This window comes from Cricetulus griseus, chromosome 3 (genome assembly GCF_003668045.3).
Source record: "Cricetulus griseus strain 17A/GY chromosome 3, alternate assembly CriGri-PICRH-1.0, whole genome shotgun sequence".
In the NCBI taxonomy this organism is placed as follows: Eukaryota; Metazoa; Chordata; class Mammalia; order Rodentia; family Cricetidae; genus Cricetulus; species Cricetulus griseus.
The window spans coordinates 35,698,054-35,720,381 of record NC_048596.1 but is presented as its reverse complement, the minus strand read 5'-3'; the positions used below and the strand labels follow the sequence as shown (position 1 = coordinate 35,720,381).

General features: G+C 44.7%; 1 protein-coding gene across 1 annotated transcript in view; it reads left to right on the top strand.

Moving 5' to 3' along the window:
* The window catches only part of Dmrt1 (doublesex and mab-3 related transcription factor 1), a 103,738-nt gene extending 83,291 nt beyond the window's left edge, over positions 1-20,447 (top strand). The window contains exon 5 of the mRNA XM_027406484.1: positions 19,421-20,447. Coding sequence (XP_027262285.1) covers positions 19,421-19,584 — 164 coding nt within the window. The 3' untranslated portion in view covers positions 19,585-20,447. The remainder of the gene's footprint in view (positions 1-19,420) is intronic.
* The last annotated feature ends 1,881 nt before the right edge of the window (positions 20,448-22,328 follow it).

Below are 22,328 nucleotides of genomic sequence, written 5' to 3'. Positions count from 1 at the left end.
ATCATAAGCACTCAGGTTTCTTTCCTGGGTGATCCGTCAAGTTGGCAATAATGATTTAGGGTCACATTGTATTTCATAGCATCATTGGACTTCATTTGTTCTTGTGTTTGCTTCTTAGACAGGGAGACAGAGTATCTGTGCATTAGCCTGGGTTTCACTAGACACAGAGCCAAAGACAAACATCTGCAAGCTAATAATGTGTTTGATGTGAAGGGTGGTGAGCCTCAGGACCGAGAGTGGGGACGGGGAAGGAAAGCATGCCAGCCTGAAGGTGAAGGGTAGCAGCGGTCGGGTGTGGAGACTTCTGCAGAGTCCTTAAAAATCTTCCCAGACTCTCTTGCCTGAGGGTGGCAGAACTGTTCGATGACCAGGGGCTCCTGTGTCTTAGTGCTGAGGTCATAAACCTCTCACCTTTGAGGTGTCTGTGTGTGCTTGAAGAAAAGAAGCTGCAAGGCAAGAAATAAGCCACTTGTGGTCTGCCATTGATTCAGGACACTGTCACAGTCAGACACTTGCATGGAGATGTCACAAGGATAAGGTTAGGCATCTAGTGAGTATGATTATGAGTGCCTGAATGCAAACCTGACAGACAGCTATGCACTTGTTTTCTGTGCAGATGAGACAGGCTGGCCTAACAACTAACGTCTTGATTTTGTGTGGCATGAATTTACAATTCTCTGAAGCCACTGAGATGTGAATTATACAGTCTGCTGTCAGCTGGACTTCCTTTGCCACTGTGACCGTCAGTTAGAGGTGACAAGGACTGATTGGAGAGGTCTGCCAGCATATTCCAATGTGATGACCAAGCACGGTATTTTAGGAGGATTTGTTCCGATAAGGAAGACAGAGTGGGCACCGTGAGAAAAGGAGTTACCTTTACCTTTCTTGATCAAATCTATCTACTTGAGGGAAAGATGAATTTAAAGGCACTTGTGACCCCCTTGGGGACTGTGAATGCCTCATGGACATAAGCACTGATTCATGACCAGCTCTCTTCATGTTTGTGGGAGGTAGCCTTGCATCCTGATTGAGAGCACTGAGTTAGAGTCTCCTCATACCTGGCTATCAGTGGTTTCATGGCCTTGAGTGGTTGCTTGCCCTCTCCGAGCCCTGGTTTTCCTGGCTACAGATTGAAGCTGATAGTATGGCTTCATTTCATCTCTGTGGGTCAAGGAAATCATGCATGCAGAGGGCTTCTCTAGGTGCTCAGCTCATTTTGGTTACTTTCATTGATTGTAAGAATCCATGGTCTCCTAGAATACGCAGACTTGAGCTTGACCTGCCAAATTCATTAAAAGATTACAGTTGAAAGTGCTCCAGTCAAGACTGTTTCCAGGAAAGAAACTGAGTGATTAGTGAAGTTAGCCTCCTGCGGTTTTCTGTCCAGAGTCCCACACAATCAGTACACATTTGCATGTATACAGGTGTGTGCATGTGAACGTCTCTCTCTCTCCCTCCACCTTCCCTCCCCCCTCTCTCTCATGAACGTCTCTCTCATGTGAACGTCTCCCTCTCTCTCATACACACACACACACACACACACACACACACACACACACACTCACTTACTTTTTCTGACTTCTAGCAGCCCCACTCCTCTTCTGCATCTGAGAGAAAACAATTTGATAAATAACATGGTGAAGTAACATTGATTTTGTGCCTGAGTCTTCTTGATTATTTACATTTTAACAGGAGGCTGATTTCATTCTGAAGAATTGAATGTTTAATGATGGAATTACTGATATTCTGGTCCTTGGGTAGCAGACATGTTCTGAGGATAGAATGGTGCCTCTAACCTTAAATTACCCTTTTATAAGTCCCCACCTCTTTGGTATGCTTGGAGCAAACCCTGATCCTTGGTTTTGGCAATCCTTTTAATTCTGCTTTATTACGCCTCCTGTTTCTGTGCTCTGTGATAATTGCAGGTGCTTATGGACCTAGGTGACATGTCTGAAGTACCCTTCCTCTTTCATGGCATTCTGAGCGCACATTTGTGTGGTGTACTTTGATTCTGGTTGCCCGTCACTTGCCTTGGAGGGTTTGTGACCACTTAGTAGGGTCACAGGGTAGCCTAGCAAATTGAAATTGTCGAGTAAAACACAGATGCCCAAAGGGCAACTACTAATAAATTGTCCAGGCCTTTGTTGTATAAAGAGGGGCTGCATTAAAACAAACTCACTTCAAGTTTTGAGCTGGAAAGAGTATCGTTTTTTTCTCATCTTGAAGATTCATGCTGATTCATCTTAACAGTATAAGTGCTAGCTAGTGACTTTTCCTTTAACAGTTTGCATCAGCTGGTTCACTTCAAGGAAAACTTGCTACATAGCTTTCATAATTCATTTTTAAAAGGCCTTTTAGGAGCCAGAGAGATGGCTCAGCAGTTAAGAGCCCTTGTTCTTGCAGAGGACTGGAGTTCACTTTCCAGCACCCACATGGTAGTTCACAGTCAACCATAGTCCTATTTCTTGAGGTTCTGATACTCTCTTCTGACCCCTTTAAGCAGGAAACAAGTATGTGATACACATATATGCATGCATAAAAATGCACATAAAATAAAATGAATATCTAGTTAAAAACATTTTTAAAGTACTTTAAAATAAAATTTAAAGGAGAATAAAGTAATTCTTGGGCTGGTAAGGGCTCATCGGGTAAAGACACTTGCCACCAGCCTGATGACAGTCTAACTTTGATGCCTGATTGCATGTAGTGTGAACTGACTGTTCAGGTTGTCCTCTGACTTTCTTTCACAAACCTTGGTGCAGGCACACACAGGTAAATAAATAAATTAATTTAAAAATTTGAAATTAATTCTTGGAAGCTGTGTGCTAGGAACATATTTCTGAATGCATAGATCTGTTTTTTCTTGCCTTGCAAAAGAAAACCACTTCATTTTCACCAGCTATAATCTTGGTGTAATAATACATTGTGTTCTCTTTCTCCCCACTTTATTGACGCTGAGCTCTTGGTTTATCCCATTTGAGACTTCCCGACTTTATGCTATGAAGCTGCACACAGGCTGGTGTTTCTGCAGAAGTTTGGAATTTTTTTTAAACAAAGTCATGTTATAGGTCATGTTGTTTCTTTACTTTTTTCTTTCTAGTCCAAAGTTGATCTTAGAGATTCTTCGTGCTAGTGTAAGTAGGATGTCTCTTTTTTTTTCTTTTCAGCTGTAATATTAATTACCAATAAATGGTTCAGTTTGGATGAATCATTGTTTATTGCTTGATGTCCTCTGCCCTCTTGTTTCTTTTTGTTTGTTTGTTTGTTTGATACTGCAACCAAATGCTAAGCTCGTCCTTGTATAGATTTGCTAGTGTTTCCTGTGGAGGTGTGAAAAGGGGACATTCAGAGAATGCCTGCATTTCAGACTGGGTTGAATGCTGCTAAGTTAACCTCAAGACCCGCTTGCATTTGTGGCAGTGGCATGTTCCTAGCAAGGGTGTGCTTCCCAACATCTACCTTCTTGTCTGGGTGAAATGTAGATTCTGTGATTTTCATCACCATCAGTCACAGATGTGGTGAGGGGGCTCTCACCCAGCAGTGCACCCTGAGGTGTTGGATAACTGGACCAGTTTCTCCACCACTGCTCCTGCTCACCCTGAAAGAAAAGTATAAGAGTGGTCACAGGTGACAAACCAAGCCCCCTCCAGCTTAGTCCCTCTCTACCTGACAGCCACCTTGTACTGAATCCCTATCCATCTCTGCATAAAATCACCAGCTCTGAGCACTGTGGAGATAGCTTCATCACTACAGTGCTTGCTGTGCAAGTCTGAGGACATGAGTTCAAGCCCCAGAACCCCAGCGGGAAAGCCAACTTGATAGTCTGTGTTTGTATTCCTAGCACTGGGAAGGCAGAGACATGTGGATCCCTGAGACTCATTGACCAACCAGCTGAGCCTGTGTGGGAGCTTCAGGCCAGAGATACAGACCTGCTTTAGAAAAAAATTACAGTGGGCAATGCCAGAGAAATATGACTAGAGGCTGTCCCCTGGCCTTCACATGCGTGTCCTCACATACTCGTACACACAAAGGAGAATTACTCTGATCTCTTGCTGATGTGATATGGTAATAGCTGTGTCTAAAATACATGGTTGGTATGTCCTTTGTAGGAAGATGGAAGATACGTCCTTTCCGTGCTGATGGGAGTTTTTACTGTGTCTGTTAAGGTTACACTGCACAACCACTGAGCCTCACAAAAGAGCAGCCATTGATGTCCTTGCAGGGACTGGATTCAGACTGAAGCATCAAGGTCCTGAAAAACCACTCATGTTAGAAAATTCACAGCCCAGGCTGCTACTGATTGGATTTCAATCGAACAGTTACATGATTGGCACCTGGTTGTGAAAGCAGAGGCTCTCATTGTGTCACTGGTAGTAAGTCATCTACTCCAGCCCAAAGGTGGAGGAATTGAGCCTCATCCCATTTAGCAGCAGTGTCCCAGCCATTGGAATGAGCTTGGTCTGTTATTGACGGGAAATGTTAATGTCTGTTAGGAATGGGAAGGTCTTAATTTCTTGCTTCGGAAGTAATCACTTGATGCTAAATTACCCAACTCTTGTTTTGTATACTCCATTAATTCTGACTTTGAGCAAGTGCTTATGCCACTAGAGCTGAGCAGAAATGGAGACCTGAGAAATCATAGCATAGTGATGGGATCTCAGTTCTAGAAGAGAGAGAAGATAAGGTCACTGAGCTCAATACCTCCCCTTTACAGATCTGAAAACTGAGGCCCCAAAGAAGGGGGTCAGTATCATTCTCAGAGACAGTCGGAATCCAAGAGCTTATTACTGTGCTGTTAACCATTTCCTTTCACTCAGGTTTTTCAAGTTGCAGCCTGAGTTGGACTGTGTTAGCTTCATTGATTGATAGATCGGTCCCCACAGTGGACCTGGCAGCCAGCAAACGTTTCTGTTAGATGTATCAGGAGCCGATACTGCTGACCGGGGGTGCTGAAGCCTGCTGGGGTGAATTGGTTCATTTTTCATTGTCTCCACCCTGGCTTCATGGCAGGTCACAGGAGGTGGAGTTGGGTAATTACTTACCTACCTCTGTGCAGCCGGGCCTGTCTTCCACTCTGTGCTTTGGGTGCTTGGTGAGGTGCAAGACCTACGGGGATAGTCCTGCCAGGGCCCACCCAGCCCCTGCATTCTGACTGACTCCTCTCCATTCTGCCTGTGCGCTTTCCTCCATCCAGTAGGAGTCTGTTGAAGGGAGCTGTTGTGTGACAAAACTTTCCATGGGGAGACAATGCTGTCACATCTACTTACCCCTGAAACGGAGCCCATGACAAACCAAAGTTAGGGACACCACCAGAGTTGGACTTGCTGAGCCAGTGAGTTTTATTGGAGTTACATACAGGAATATGGGTGCAGGGTTATTATTACGGGAGCAGAAATGACTCCAAGACAGCTGCATCACCAAGGCCCACCCCAGCATGGGTGACAGCTCACAAAAGCAGGGAAACCTGGAGCACACTTCACAGTCTGCAGGTAGCTCAACAGGTTGGAGAGTGACTTTTCTAAGTGACTCTGGCCAGAACCTCCTCCAGGCAGCTTCACTGGTTTCTGCTTCTCCCACGAAGCTGCTCTGGTCTCAGTCTTTGCAGCTTGGGCTTGTCTGAGAGGGACTGCCAGCTTTTATTGCTTACCGTGTCAGGGAGGGGCCTAGTGAATCTGGTCCTTTTCAGGGACTTCCTGAAGCTATTTTGAGTAATCTCCCTTCCTGCTTAGGGAGCTCCCTGCAGGATGGAATGTTTCAACTTGGAAGGAAACAATTATACAACAGGAGGCACAGCTCTCTACATTGTAGAAAGGTGGGGGTTTGTTTTGCCCTTTGTTCCCTTCTCTTCTGCCAAGGAAAATACATTTCCTTGAACTCATGTTGCTGTCACCTCTGTGACTCTCAAATCCCCACACCTTATAGTTTCATTGAAGCTTCTGGCATCAGGTGCTTGCTGTCTCCATGGTCATTGTTGGCATTTTCATGGATGTCATTGGCTTCTCTGGTGCCTATGGGTAATGCCCCTTCTGCCCTGGTCAGATAGCACCACACTTCCTCTGTGCCCTACCATTTAGGACTCTGAATTCTATTTACTTCAGATATGACTCTGAAAAAAGTGGTTAACTTTGCTATAATTTCTAGTTCGTTTTCTCCAACACTGGGATCTGTCCAGCTGCACATTGTCTCCGTGCTTCGTGCCACCTGTCACAGGATGGACCCCCGAAATCTCTCATAAAGCAGCCAACTGATGCACAGTTAGTACCAGAAACCGCATCTATGTAGCAAACGACTTGGTGTGTTTGGAGACCGTTGCCACAGTTAGGGACAAACCCCTCTGCCCTCTGTTGTTTTATTTGTGTTTACTGTATTTCTTGCTCCTTGACATGGAAGGTAACTGTAGGTGCCATATAGCAGATCTCAGGATTTACTCACATGCATGAATGAAACTTGGAAGCCTGTAAACCTGTCTGCATATCTCTGTTTCTGTGAGTGAGAGTTTTCTGGATGCTCTACGAGTCTGGCATCGGCAACGCTTGGCTTTCTGTGCCTGGCTTATTTTGGTTGGCATGAGCTTCAGCTTCACCTGTGCTACTGCTAATAGCAAGAGTCCCTTTTTGAAGGCTGAGTAATATGCAGATGTGTATAGCATGCCTTCTCTACTTCTCTGTCCGTGGACATCAAGTTGCTTCCATATTAATGGCCACTGTGAGATTTACAACAGGGATCATGATCATGACCCTGTTTTCCCTTCCTCCGGCTACATCCCTGGAATGGCTTTTGCTGGATCAGATGAGAACTGGGAATTAGGATCCCTGATTGCTGTCTACTGGTTTCATTTTTTAGAAGGGAAACACTCAGCCGGATGGTGGTGGCGGCTCACACCTTTAATCCCAGCACTTGGGAGACAGAGGCAGGTGGGTCTCTGTGAGTTCAAGGCCAGCCTGGTCTACATCGCAAACTCCAGGACAGCCAAGAACAGCTAAAGCTTTACAGAGAAACCCTGTCTTGAAAAACAGAGGGGGGGAGGGGAGAGGGAGGAGAAACATACAATAATGTGCAACTCCCCTCAGAGCTGCCTTTTCTGCAGTGCTGTAACTGCTTGGGCAGGTACTCAGGCCCCTGACTTTTTGAACTGAAGAAGAGGAGTGCTGATTGCAAAGGACTGGACTCCTGAGTAGGCAGGTGTGGGTAAAACCAGCCAACCTGCCTCACTGGCTTCTTGTAGACTGTCCAGGTTGGAGTCCTGACACTCAGCAGGTGTGTCCTTGGGCATGTTTGTCATCTTCTCTGAGTCTGATGTTTCAAACCTGTCAGAGGAGGCTATTAATGAGCACCTCCAGGGAAGGTTTTGGTAAAGATGAGAGACATTTAAAGCACAATGCCCAGAACACAATAGGAGCCATTACGTTGGATAATTATGCTAATAAATAATGTGGGCTGCTCCTCATCTGCAAGCCTGCTTACCTAAGTCAGCACTTGCTGCTCCTGCCTTGCTGGAGTCCAGCCTTTCCAAGGCTCGGTGTCAAGTCCCTGGTGCTAGCTCACCAGCTGTGCTCATTAAAGAAGTGGTTCACTCCCACAGTTCCAGTGAGGCACTTGGATCCAGGAGCGTGGTGCCTGCAGGTTCCTTTGCTAGCTATCTTTTTGAATATTGCTTTTTAATTACTAAAATACAAATAATAAGAATACTCTATTCTTTGTTATTTGTTTTGGCATAAAAAGTACTGGGTACTTTTTAAATAGATTGTATTTATGTAAAATCATTACTTAAATACTTTCTATTTTAAAAGTTATTTTATTTAAGTATATATGTTGGTTTTATCGGTACCTGTTTACTTTGTCTGAAATCTTTTGCAATCAGCTTTCCTCTTTACCTTCAGAAATGATTATTTTAAATTAACTAAGTTTAACATTAAAAAATTCCCCCCATAACTTCTTTTGTTAAGGCTTTTTTAAAATTTTTTTTATTAGTTCAAATTAGGAACAAGCTTGCTTCACATGTCAATCCCGTCTCCCTCCCCCTCCCCCATAACTTCTAAGTGCATTAGTTAGATACTACCAATATCTATGTCTTTTCCTTCTTAATTTTATCTGGTTCAGTGTTATAACTGTTTCATAACAGAAATAATGGAATAGTCATTTCTCTAACAAGTACCAAGTTGAACCTTAAAACCTCAGTAATGGACTGGGCAACATGAGAGTTCCCTGTAAGCAGAAAAATAAAACTATCTCTATGTCTGCTTTTTAAATGCTAGCCCACTTGTGGCCACAAGGGCTGCATCTATCTAACTAACTCATTTCCTGGAAGGCAGAGTGAAGGGAAACTGATTGCCATGTGTCAGCTGGAATGATCTCGGGGCTCGTCACATGAGCAAGCTGATGCTGTCCCAGCATGCAGACAGACTGAGCACTGGCTACAAACTCACTCTGCTAGAGAGTGTCAGTAGATCATGGCAATCTGATGGCTGGGTGTCGTGGTGCACACTTGCAGTCTCAGCTCTTAGGAGGGAGAGGCAGGAGGATTGCTGTGATTTCGGGGCCATCATGGTTTATATCGTTAGTTCCAGACCAGCCAAGGCTACATAGTGAGGACCTGTCTCAAACAGAACCCAGCCCTTATGTAGGAAAAATGAAAGGTAAAGATTTGCCCACTGATAAGTGTGTTCTGTGTGGTAAGTGATGCCCAGGACACTTTAGAAGTTTACCCTGGGGCTGAGAGATGGCTCACAGGCTCACTGGCTGCTCTTCCAGAGGTCCTGAGTTCAAGTCCCAGCACCCACACGGTGGCTCACAACCATCTATAATGAGATCTGGTGCCCTCTTCTGGTGTGCAGGCAGGAAGAATGTATACACAATAAATAAATCAAATTTTAAAAAAAAATTTACCCTGCTGCAGAGTTTTGACATCTCTTCGTGTCTAGAACTCCCTGTGCAACTTGTCATCAAGAAATTGAGCAGCATTGGGCTTGTGTTTTGGGTGAGTTAGTTTAGCTGGATGCTTTTCATCAAAAAGCTCCATGTCAAGTCTTCAGAACAGTTTCTAGAGCTGCCTGAATGGAGGCGGGGCTGTAATTTGGCAGAGGGAAGACACTGGGAGAGGACCAGGAGACTGGGGATGTCTGAGATCAGAACACCAGGCACGAGGTGTTCTGAAACAGGCCATCATAGTTAGCTTTGTCTTGTTCCTGAGTCTGTTTCAGGGGTCATGAGTGGGGAAAACTTTCTGATGCTCTGCCTTCTTAAGGGAACAAGCAAGAGTTCAGGATCTCTGTTAATGGAATTCATGTTTTTAGCAAACAGGCATCACATTTAACTCTTGTTTTCCTTAGGGATGAGGAGTTTCTAAGAGCTGCCCTGTGATTGTCTGGGGGTATGTCTCTACTAAGTCACCAGGCTGGCTTTTGATTCCAAGTGTATCTGATCATAGGCTTTGCCTTATGAGTTGAAACATTTTATTCACAGGTATTTCTTTTGTACCCAGAGCAGTGCTAGGCACAGAACTTAATTCAGAGAGTAGGAAATACTCTCTGAATTAAGTGACCAGCTTGTACATTTTTAGGGAGAGTTTTAGCTTCTTCTGGAAGCAGGTTAGAAACAGGAACTGGGTTCACTCTGCGTGGCCCAGCATTCTGCCCCCTAATGGAACACTCTGTGTTCAGCATCTCAGATGTGGCCAGAAAACAGCCTCAAATGCTTTAGCAATTATGGTATCATCAAATGCCAATATGTAGGCCTGACAGTTTGTGCCATTTGACATTTCTGATTGCTAGGAAGCTTGCAGCATTTCCTTATGTAAGTCTGTCTCTTTGGAGATGAGCCGGTACTTTTCAGAATGAAGAGAACTCTATCTTGGAGGAGCTGAGGTGGCTGTTACATGCTTGTTCCCCGCCTTTTGCTTTGGGGGGCAAGGTCTGAAGGCTGGACTTTTTATTCTTGTTTTCAAATTACAAATTTAATTATAGTCTTCACTGAAGATGAACCAAGTGTGAAAATACCTGCTCTCCTCAGAATGTGGGACCAGGAAGGTGTGTGGGAGTTGCAGTCAATGCCTGGGCATTTAAATACTTTTCAACAGTAGCATTAAGGGGGAAATTCATTATATTGTGATCAAATGCCAGCCTTATAATTACACAGAGGCAGTGGAATTTATATTTGTGGTGTTGATCTTTTTTTTTTTTTAAATTGAACTTCCTCCCCATTTTAGAAGATGTTCTGATAGTAAGAGTAGAGACTTCACTCTCCAAGATTGAAAGGTTTGGAAAGATAAACATGTTTGTCACTTGTGTGGAATTATTTTGTGGGCTGATACACTGCCATTTTACACAATCATTTTGCATATGAAGAATATGTGTTTGCTCCATCATTGGACACAATGCTGGGTGTGTCTGTTGATCAAGCTCATTTTTCCAATTGCCTACAGCTTTAGGCAGTCAATCCATAAGAAAAGTAATCTATATAAAACCTAGTCTGATGACTATAGTAGCTATTTTCCCAATAGACTTCCTTTATCTTGAAGAGGATGTATCATGGGCCAGAATTCCAATGGAGTAAGAATTCCAAGAGGAGGAGGGGGCATGTGGTTATCAGGAGGGCAGGACTCAGTAGTTACTTAGGTATGGAAGGGAGGAGGGTGAGCATAGAATACCAGGTGAGAGCCTGGGCATGCAGATAACAGAGCATCAAGGATCTGGGTGGTTGTTGGAGAAAATGGAAGGGTCTCTTAGGCTGAATATGCTAGCTGGAAGCCCATTTGGGTTGAGAGGGTAGCAGTATCATTCAGAAACAAATGTAGCTTTCTGTGGGAAGTCAAGACATGAAGCCACGTTTGTGGGAATGCTTAGAACTAAAGCCATGTGTGACAAGAAGGGGCAAGTCCAGCAGTGTGGAGGAGGTCTGTGCTCAGGGCTGGGTGGGAGAAGAAGGAAGAGCTTGTGGAGACACGATAACCTTGTGGCCTAAGGTCAAGGGACAGGACATGATGCCCTTCTCCTGCATGGGGAGAAGGAGATGGAGTTTGGATGAGCAGCAGATCATGAATGGGTTCTGGGAAACTTTGCTTAGGCACTTGGCAGTTCCAGTTTCCCATGCTTTGGGGAGGGACTGTGAGGTGAAGGTGACTCTTCAATTGAATTGGGGGATAAAGAAAAGAGGCAGGAGAGAGAGTCCGGTCTGGGTTGGGGAGATGGGAAGAAGTGGAGAAAAGCAGAGGGGTACCAGAAGATGGAAACCCAATCCTTAGCTGCACGCAAGTGTCAGCAGGACACAGAAGCAGAAGTGATACTATATGGGAATGGAGGAATCGGTGGGCAGAGGGAGGAGAAGCGAGCCAGGGCAGTGGAGGTGTGAATGGAGAAGTATACTAGGCATGTGGCTGTAAAGTGGTGCGGTGGAACCCATGTTCTATACAAGGAATATGTGAGTCCAGTGACACAGACCGTGGGTAAAACTGTATGGCAATGCTTTTAAAATTAAGTAAATTACTGTAAGACCCATCATTTCCACTTCTGCCCAAAAGAATGGCAACCAGAGCCTTGAGCTGTTTGTAAACCCCTGTTTACAGCTTATTCACAACAGCCCAACTGTACACCCAACACAAATGGCCATTGGTGGATGACTGTGTAAACAAAACTTTCTGCACACTAAGCAGTGGGATATTCCTCACCCTTTAATAGAAAGGAAGTTGGGGCACATGCTCTAACATGGATGAGCCTTGAAGACATTGTGTCCCAGACAGGCTCTCCCTAGCCCTGGGCTGGCTTAGGATTTACCATGAAAACGAAGCTGGCCTTGACTCATGCCTCCTGAGTGCTAAAGAAATGCACCACCATGTTAGGCAAGTGGCCCATGGAGCTTCTCTTTTGTTCGGTTGACCATAGTTGCTGTGATAGTCATAGGTCTGTTTTCAAACACAACTGCACATGTGTGGTCATCCCTGCCATGGCATCTTTAAGTGGACTTGAGCTCTTGTTTGTATGGCAGAGTTCCTAAGGTGTGCTCACCCCTGCCACTCACATTAAGAGGCTTACTCTAAAATTTTTGCATAGAGACTTTAATGCTACTGCAAATACAAAAATAAATACTTGCACTTAAAATTCTTAAAACTGGTGTTAAGTTAGACTTCGGGCTCTTTTTGCCAGTGTGTGACTTTGCCCTGTTTTGTAGTTGTGTTATGCCCACATACTGTCCCCCTTATGTGTACGTCCATTGTTAGACTGCTCTGTTCTCTCGGATAGTCTTAGTTTAGAAACCCCAGGGTTTGTCTCTCCTCTTGTAAGCTGCTAGTTCTGCTATGAGGTGTTGCTGTGGCTCTCTGCCATGACTGCTTCAGTTAAGTCTTCCTGTAGGTTGGCCCAGCTTCAGAAACTGTTATATGTAATTGAAGTCCAACACACAATGCTGCAAAAAGCACAAATAGTAGGCTCAGATTTCAGTTTGGAATTCACGGTAACTCTCAGGTCTTTCTGTTATGTTGAAGAAAGCTGAAGGAAATCAATGCCACCTTTCTCTGAACATTACACATGAAGCAGACTTGCCTGAGAAGTTTGGGGGATATTTGAGCTGTGGTGTGGCTGAGACTTATTTTTCTTTCCAAACCACTGCTGAATAAGAATCTATTAATGTCTTGGTTCTGCCTTAGACATGGACTCCCAAGTGCTGTGGAGAAGACTGCACTCCTGGGCCTCCAGAGAGGAGTAAATGACCACCCTTTTAGACCTTAAAGTTTATGGGAGATCTGTCTCCTTGTCTGTCTGAGCAGCACTGTCAGATGAATAGCTACAGAAATCTCAGTGTTCTCAGGGTCTGGCTGTGAGTTATAAAGTCAGGTGTTCAGATCCCTTCCATAAAATGGTGTCCTAGGCCAAGTGTAGTAGTGTACTCCTGGAGTTCCAGGTGCACTTGGGTCACCAGAGCAAGGTCAGCATGACCTATGTGAAGCTGTCTCAAACAATTTTAAAAATTAATAAAGTCAACCAGGCAATGGTGGTACATGCCTTTAATCTCAGCAGGCAGATCTGCCCAGAGGCCAGCCTGGTCTACAAGTTGAGTTCCAGGACAGCTGGAGCTACACAGTGAAACCCTGTCTCAAAACAAAACAAAACAAAATAAATGGTGTCCTACTTGTCCATAATAGAAATGAATGCTCCATATACCCTTAATTAATATTGACTACTTAAGTTATTTAATATGAGCCTGGCAGTGGTGGTGTACACCTTTAACCCCAATACTCAGGAGGCAGAGGCAAGACAATCTCTAGGACAGCCAGGGCTATACAGAGAAACTGTCTCAAATCTGTAAATACTGTTTAAACAGATGTTATAAAACAAACAAGAAAAGTACAGTTTCTTTTTTGTTGTTTGTTTTTTTTCTCTCCCAGTACAGACAAATGTTTTTTTACTCCGGCATTGTCAGTAAGGATGGTTGGATCTGCACATGCACACCTTTGGATTTTGAGGCTTGCCTATCTTGCAATCCTTTTCTAGTTAAGGAAACTGAGTCAGAAGGGGCCACTGAGGTGTCAGCATCTGGAGGCAGAGCTCCTGGTTCAGTGCCCAGTGCCAACGTGGTGTGGGGGCAGACAGTGAGAGATGGTGAGCCTTCATGAGGACCGAGATGCCCGTGTTGAACAATTTGTTTACTCAAAGGCTTTGAGACTAAGGTCAATCATGGTGACCCACAAGCAGGTGATGCCACGCTGTGGTCCTTTGTGGGTCCCAGGTGAAGTGAAACACTCAGACACCTGTCTCCGTTTCCCCCCTTTAAATAATACTTTTTAAAAATCATGTAGTGTGTGTGTGTGTGTGTGTGTGTGTGTGTGTGTGTGTGTGTGTGTGTTTACCAAGATGTGCACAGGGAGTTCAAAGGACAGCTTTGTAGGGTTGGTTCTCTCCTTCCACCTATATGTGAGTTCTGGCTTGCCACACATGGTCAGGAAGCTCCTTGACCTGCTGAACCATCTCGCAGCTAGCTCTAGTGATCAGGTGTCTGAATTACTTTTCTTATTGCTGTGATAAAATACCTTGACGGAAACAAATTTGGAGAGAAGGGGTTTATTCCGGCTCACGGTTCAGATTACTGTCCATCATGTTGGGGGGGCGTCACAGCAGGAGGAGCTTAAGACAGCTGGGTTATGTCACATCAGCATCTGTCCCCAGAAGCAGAAAGCAGTGAATGAGGCTCTTTTTGCTTAGACACTCCATGATCCCAACTAGGGAATGCAGCCGCCCTCAGTGGGCGGGGCTTCCCATCTCAGTTATTGTAATTAAAATAGTCTCCCACAGACAATCCCTCACAGGTGTGCCCAGAGGTCTGCCTTCCAGGTGATCCTAGATTCTGTCAAGGTGACAGTTAACACTAAATGGGACAACAGGGGAGGTGTGTTAGCCCTGGCCTCCAGCAGCAAACAGGCCAGTCCCAGCAGAGCAAGATGGGCAGACTCCCAGAACAGGGCTCTCCTGGCTTGTAGCAGAAGGGCATTTGATAGGCTTGTGGGTTTTTGAGAATTAAAACATTCTGTCACTTTGTGAATTGTGTGTGGATGTTCAAGGAAAGAAATATGGCCACTGTTCCATAGACTTGTATTTCCTGGTGTCAGCTCCCCTCATTTTTCACCCATGTTCCCCAGCGCTTGAAAGGGCTGGAATAATCCCTTGAGGAGGAGGAGGAAGTTCGGCAAGTTCTGGACCCATCCTTTTGCCATGGCGGGGCAGCTGCATGTCAACACACTTAAGGCAGAGCTGGCCCCTTCTGAAGCTGGCTCCAGATTTTGGACCTGACAAGTAAGACACAGTTTTAAGGAACGAGTTACCCAATACATCCCTTCCAGCTCTTGTCGTTAGCCTTTAATTCCACTTAGGGGGAAAACATGCTTAATTGTTTCAAAGATTATTACTTTTTTTTAAGTAAATTTCTAGTAAATGGGGAGATTAATAATGGGCTATTTTTTTCTCAGCTTGTGGTTTCTAATTACATCAGTTACAGCTCAGCCTTCCTCTTAACTGGAGCGCAGGCATGAACTGGAAAAGAATGAGCTAATCCTGATAGATCAGGTGGAAGAAAGCCCTCCATTCAGATCTTTACCTTTCATCCCTTGTTCTGAGTGCCAAGAATTAATGCTGTTTGAAAGTACAAACTGATCCTGCCAAGCTCCGGCAGCTGAGATAATCCTAATTATTTTCAATGTTAGTGAGAAGGGCCGCAGTCCCACTCTGGAAGAGGGTTCTATTGTGAAACATTAAATATCTGCTAAGTGGTATTGATTGGACACGATTTTATTTCCAAACACTATGGTTATCTCGAAGCAGAAGGATTTGTTGTTGAGGACATTTTCACAGCTTTTCATCAGATTCCTTTAAGCCTACAGACCAGCAAGAGGCAAGCACTTTAGTACCCCTTGGCAGGGGCACACAGGTAAAGAGCCCATAGCCCCAGGGAAGGCCATTTGCATTTTATTTTCGAAGGGTTTCTTAGTAAGGCTTTGCTAGTGTTTAACCTACAGAGGAAAAACGGTTTTTTTTTTCTTCAGGCATGAATATCGTGTGTTTTCTCACATCACCAACAGAGAATTATTCGTTCCAGGCCATCAATTTCATTCCAACAGATCATTCAAGTTAAAAGTCAGGGGTCTTTGCAATGTGGAAAGACAGAGTGGCTTTGAGTGCGTTTATTATTTTTTAGGTTTTTTTCTTACTTAGCTTTTTTGCAGTATGTACTGTGTCTCAGAAAGAACGCTTTGTTTAGATAGCATCACTGAAACCATCTCAACTGTTTTCTCAATGCTGGTGAGAGCCCTGATGTGTGTAAGATGTGTTTGTTTTTAGCCCTTAGATGCTGTAAGCCTAATTGGTGGCTTGAGAGGAAGCAGGTCCCAGACCTGCTGGTTCACACAAGGGCCAGCCTCCTTGGCTTAGGACCCCTGACTGTGACAGAAGGACAGTCGAGAAGGGCAGGTTTTCCTTTTCCCTCTGCAGTCTACACTTTAATTCATTTCTTCTGTTTCTGGGAAGGCCCAGTGCTCATGGGGAAGGAGAACCCTTAATTGATGTTTGCTACTAATGCTTCCTGCCCCTTCCACCCCTTCCTATGCAGTTGCCCTCTCCCACACGCACAAGAGCGAAACCATAACATTATCAGTGAAGATTATGTGGGTTGAGCATCTCTGGACCAATTACTCTTTCTTTAGGTTATTCCCCAGAGTAGAATTACCAGGTCAGAGGGGATGAACAGTTTTACGGTTCCTTATCACATGTCACTATACTGCTGTTCAGAATGATTGAACCAATTTCTCCTCCTAGCAGTGCTGCCTGTGTCCCTTCGGTGGGGAGGACACCAGGAGTTAGCAGCATGCTTGCCAAATGACACAGACAAGCTTTTTGAGTTGAAACTAAGCCCTCTGCAGGGCCCATTAGGGTCAACTTAAAAGGCAAAAAGGATCCTGTCCAGTTTTTTGAATTGTCTAATTGATACCAAATCATTTATGACCACAGTTGCTACTATGGCCTCCAGAAAAGTTAAATAAAGTTTGTTTAAATGGACGGGTACCCCAAAGGACAATGTTTAAGGATGCTAATAAGATAGATTTTGTGCATTTGTCACTAACAACACCCAAGTCTTTGTGGGCACTTGGGAAGTGCTATCCAAAATGAGTTAAACAGATTGTGACATTAACTTCAACAACTTCTTACTTTTTTTCCCAGAGAATCTAGACTATGTGACTGACTGAATAATGTAGGGACAAATATTTACTATTCTCCCAGCCCTTTTACTAACAACCCTGACTCTACCATATATTTCTTAGTGAAGCCACAGTATTAGTATATGAAATAACACTAATTGATCAATGCTAAACTCCTTTGGAATAACTACTCTGAGACATATATTCTTACTACTATTACCTTCTTTCTGCTAGAAACATGTTTTCCCTAGATTCAGTGTCTTCTTTCTATTTATTTATTTGAACTATACACTTTCCCCCATTCCCCTTCCACCCGTCCCCTGCCCCCCTTCACCCAAGCTCCCAATTTACTCAGGAGATCTTGTCTTTTCCCCCTTCCTAGGAAGATCCATGTATGTCCCTCTTAGGATCATCTTTGTTACCTAGGTTCTCTGGGGAAACAACAATCTCTTATTTAAAGGTAGTCCTAGCCCTTGAACAAATGTGAAATTAACATGGCTTTAAGTTGGGACTGGAGAAACTTAATAGAGGTGCTTTCCCAGACAGATTGAGTTCATTCTTTGCCTCCTCCCTGGAACTCAGTTCCATGCACCTACAGCCTCAGTGGTGGCATATTTGTGGTCCCAATTCACAGATATAAAGGGCAACTGAGACACAAGGGGCCGTCCCAAATTCTTCTCTTGCAAAATCCCCACTCTTCCCTTTCTTAGGGCTAAATTGTCTGAATGAGAAGGGACCAGGATACCTCCTTCAGATTCTCCCCAAGTGCCAATGACAGTTCACTGGGGAGGGGGTGAGTAGCCAGTTTCTAGGTGTGATAATCCCAAATAAGCTGGTATAGGGGCAAGAGCATGCCAGAGACTTGGGGTCCTCTTATAAAACAGGGAGCAGAATTCTCTTAGTGAATGGCTTGAAGGTGAAACACTACAGTAAGGGGCCTCTGAAGCATACTCAATAAACATTCCCTCCCCCACCCCCTTGGCTTGGAGACAGAAAACTCCCTGGTTTGGTGTTGGTGTGAGAATATGTGGTCTTCAGATCTGCCTGCTAAGATGATCTCTGAGCAAAAGTCTAGTGTTTGGACAGCATCTCTTTATAGATGTATTTGATGAGGGGCATATGCATATGACTTGCAAAGAATTTGAAGTTCCTGGAACGACTGGAATTTAGTAAGAAGCCATTGTGTACTGCAATAATGTAAGGGTTTTGGGGACCCCCGTCTGTGTGTGTGTGTCTGTGTGTGTGTGTGTGTGCATGTGCGAGCTGTTTTTGCTGTATTTATATATGTTCACACTTACTCTTTGACACCTATAAAATACTATTTAATGATTTTTTTAGTTTACAAACTCACACCTTCTCTTAAAGAAAATTAAACAAGTACCTTCAATACAAAAATGAATTGTCAGAAAATTGCTTCTCAAATCTATACACTGAGTTTTCAGATGATCTCTTTCCTTGTTGGATGCTGAAGTGTCTATGTCGATGTCACATTGGAGCTTTGGGGTGTAATGTGGTTGGGCAGATTGGTGACAGGCCCACTTTCTGATCTTGGTTCTGTTATTTCTGTGTGGCACCGAAGTGTGCCATCCATTTCCAAACCCATAACAAGTGTAAATAGTGTTCTCTTGTAAAAAGGTCTCTTTTTGGCATGGTAATATACCTTATTAAATTCCAAACCTAATAAGTATTGATGGCAAACACATCAGGACCCAGTTCAGCTTCCACTATGATTTAGTTCTCTACAAATGACTTCAGCACTCAACTCCCAGTGCATTTTGCTAATTACATCATAGATTTCCCTATTGATGAACACAAGCTGAATTAACACAGGAGCACTAATGTACCCTTTCACCATTATTGTTGTACAAGAAGCCGTGGCAGATGCTGGCAGTTAGTTACACAAACATTAGTATTAACGATTGGCCATTTGGAATTGGTGACAAACTACTGCCCGGCAGAATCCTGAGGCCGAAACCAATCAGGAAGTTAATGAGGAGAGAAATTACCGAGGCAGCTTCCCCTTAATTACATTCACACTAGTTCTGGGGGTGGATCTAAACTCTGCTAAGGTTAAGAAGGTCAGAGACCCTTTTGCTTAAATTTTGTATCTACTGTGGCTTCTCAGGTTTCAAAAAAAAATGTTGGGCCCATTATTATTTTTGTATCCTTTATATTTTCCCAGTGGAATTTTCATGTTGGTAGACTAGTTCCTTAAATCTCATATTTTAGTGTGATACAATTTATCTTTTTCTATTAAAAAATCCCTTTTGCTTATCACCTTTTACTTCTTCACAGTTATGCAAGCTATCTACCTCCTTCTCCACTTTATTGCCCAGTGGTAGTCAAGAGAAATATCAAGAAAGTTGACAGGTTGCTCAAATCACCTGCTGGATCTTGCCTTTTTCCTTGGGTGGAAGTGTACGAGGCAGAGTCCTGCTTAGGGATCTCTCCTCCGGTGTGGATCTTTCTAGGAGAGGAGTTTCCTCAGCATCCTTTACATAAAGGGGAGGGGTGGAAAGTCTTCCAAAGGATGGTGTGTTGGTGGTTGCTTCTCAGTGAACCATAAGTCTGGGATTCTGCTACCTCACTTTCCTCTCAGTTAATAAGCAGATGTGCTGTAAATATGACGACTTTTATCCTAAGGAAGTGAAGGAGGGGTTCTGAGGGGCCATAAAAACACAGAGTTTTTGTTGGAACCTAATTGAATACTGAAGAAAGACTGTTTTTAACGTACTTTCTCTCCCCTAGTGTTCTCACCGCCCAGCAGTCAAGATTCTGGCTTGGTTTCCCTCTCCAGCAGCTCTCCGATGAGCAACGAGAGCACCAAGGGAGTTCTGGAATGCGAGTCTGCACCTTCTGAGCCCAGCAGCTACACTGTCAACCAGGTCCTGGAAGAGGATGAGGACGAGTGAGCCGCCGGTCGGTCGACTCGGTGTCCACAGGGTAGTAGAAGGCTTGTTCTGTTATCGGCAGGGTTTGTTATTTGTCTTTTTCCGTTCAGAAGTTTTGGTTCATATTCCTTAGAGTTAGATTAAAACACTTGTAACAGTGTAGGGTTCCTGACTACCAACTGCAAGAATTAAGTGCCTGGCTCACCAAGTTTAAACTATAGTTGAATCTCTCCCCTTACCCACTCCCCCCCACATACAACTAATTGACTATTGGCCCAAGTTAGTCATAATTGCTTGCTACTTTTGGAGTTAAAATGAAATCTTAAGTGCCTTCGATTATTACAAAGTTTTCAGGATTTTAACAAAACCAAGAAATATAAATTTAGCCAAGTACTTGACCAGAGAGAAGAGCAGGCAAAATTACTTAAGAAATATGCAGGAAGTAAATGGGAACGACACTGTTTCTGTGTTGCTGTTGGAAATAGCTGTATCACACACTCCAAATCTAAACATAACTGAAATACAGTGAGAGAAAACTGTTACTATTTTCCCCAGTAAAGGGTAACTTAAAAGCAATACAACATGAAGTAACCTGGAGAGGTATTTCCTGGGTGGTGTTCCTAGAATGAGTTTAATATGTACATTTTCTTTACTACAGGGGAAAAGTGGATGCAATCTAGATGATTTTGTAACCTTAGGTTGTAATCTGAGTTGAAAATAAGTACATCTTTAAAAGTTACCACTGAAATTTGAGTTCATTATTTTGTTAAAAATTGCTTTTGGAGTACTTCCTTATGTAACAGAAGCCATCCTGAAATGAAACTAGTCTAAAAAAATTAATTGTGGTGTGTGGTTGCAGCTGTACCTGAAATAAAAACGTTATTGATGACTGCATTTTCTTGTGTGTATATTTGGGGAGCCGCATTAAACAGGAAAAAAAAGAAATTACTTGTATTTTTTTCGCTCTGTGCTTTGAAAACATCTATTTGATTTCACCCCCATCTGTTGTAATCAATAACCTGACCATCTTGTTTTTTATTAAATGCACTTACTCTTAATTTCATCCACCAGTGGTTTTAGAGAGAATAATGTGGAGTTACCTATATAGGTTTGACATTATAAATCACTTCTTGGGGCTGAATCGTATAGCGGTATCGATTGATCCTGATATATCACAGAAATTTACTGTCACTTCTGTTTTCAATTAAAGATACAATCAGTCAGATAATGACTTAATTGGATTTTACAGAAGATTGAGTTTTATTGCCCAGTGCTTTACGAGTTTAGTTAAGGAAGATCATTTTATCACTCTTGTCAGGCCTCTGCTACTGCAGCCTCTGCCCTTCTGCAGCTGTAGCTACTGTGGCGACAACGACATCGGAGACTGCCGGTGCGGGGAAGGGGAGCGGGTCCTACTGGCTTTCCCTGTCCCCGCTAGGCCTGGCGTTGGCCCGAGGCGGTGCCCATCGTTGGGGTCCCCTCCCTTCTCAATCTTCGTAGCTTGTGAGGGGCTTTAAGTCTTGAGGTTCTGTAGAGAGATTAGACTGGGGGCCTGACCCCTCATCGAGTCTCTCAGTCGCCCCCGCCCAGAGACTGTCAGCGCTGGTCCGGCGGGAAAATGCCTTGATAATACACCTGCTCGCTCGAAAACGAGTGCGAGCAGCATCCAGGACTACACTGGCTACACACCCCAGTGGTAGCAGCTGGGTGACAGCGGCTGGCCACGCCGGGCTACAGGCTGGCAGGTCTTTGCGGAATATCTGCTTTAGGAAGGGACTTGGGCCTTGTCGGTAGAGCAGCATAGAGGCGACCTGTGCAGTTATTCTTGATTGCTAAGGAGGAGGCGGCCAGTTCAGAGCAGGGCAGAACCAGTTGAGAATAAATCTAGCAGCCACAAGCTGCGGGATTTTTTTGCCAATGCACTCAAGAGGCATTGCCCAGACTCTAGCAGCAAAGCCACTTTGTCCTGTGGTTCTGTAGTGTGTGTGTGTGGTGGGGGAGAGAGTGTAAACATATGTGTGCAAGTGGGGGTGCGGGGTCGTTCCCGGGGAGTGGTTGCCTTATCTAGTCTGCAAACCCCGCGGGGGAAACTGAGGTAGGCTGACCTTCCTATGGAGAGACCAGTCAAGCTCCTACATCCGGGCTAGTACTGAGGGTTAAGAGGGAGCTGTCGCTGAGGCTGGGGGTCGCAGGGTACCCCCGCCCGATCATTTCACCGCGATCCACCGTGCAGACGCCACTGGGTTCCTACACCACGAGCTACGTGTAGATTGCGCACGGAACCCGGCCTACAGCCACCCCAGCAACGCACTTAAAACGCAGAGTGGCCCCAGTGGGCCAGCCTCGCCGGCAGAGCGTGGGTCTCCCACACCGCGGTTCTGCAGGTCGGCTAGAAGACGCCTGCCCACGCGGGAAGTCGAGCGCCTCCGCTCTGCTGACTCGGCAGTGCCCGGCCACTTCCCCACGCGGCCTTTGGACGTGAAGGGCCGCTAGTCCAGGGCGTGCACACGGCCTGGAGAGAAACGTGTCCGGGACACAGGCGTCTCCCACTCAGCCACCGGGAAGTTCCTTCCCGCCCACACTCGGAAAAGAAGCACAAACTTCCACCCACCAGCGCCTGGGTGGAGTCTAGCCACGGTCAGGGGGCGGGGCGAAGGTGGTGGGAGGAGCCAAGGTGTGCGGGGGCGGGGACGCTCGCCGGAAGTCGCCCCTTCAGGCTGCGCTGTAGCGGGGGAAGGAGGAGAGCTGTAGGTCTACCGTGGTCC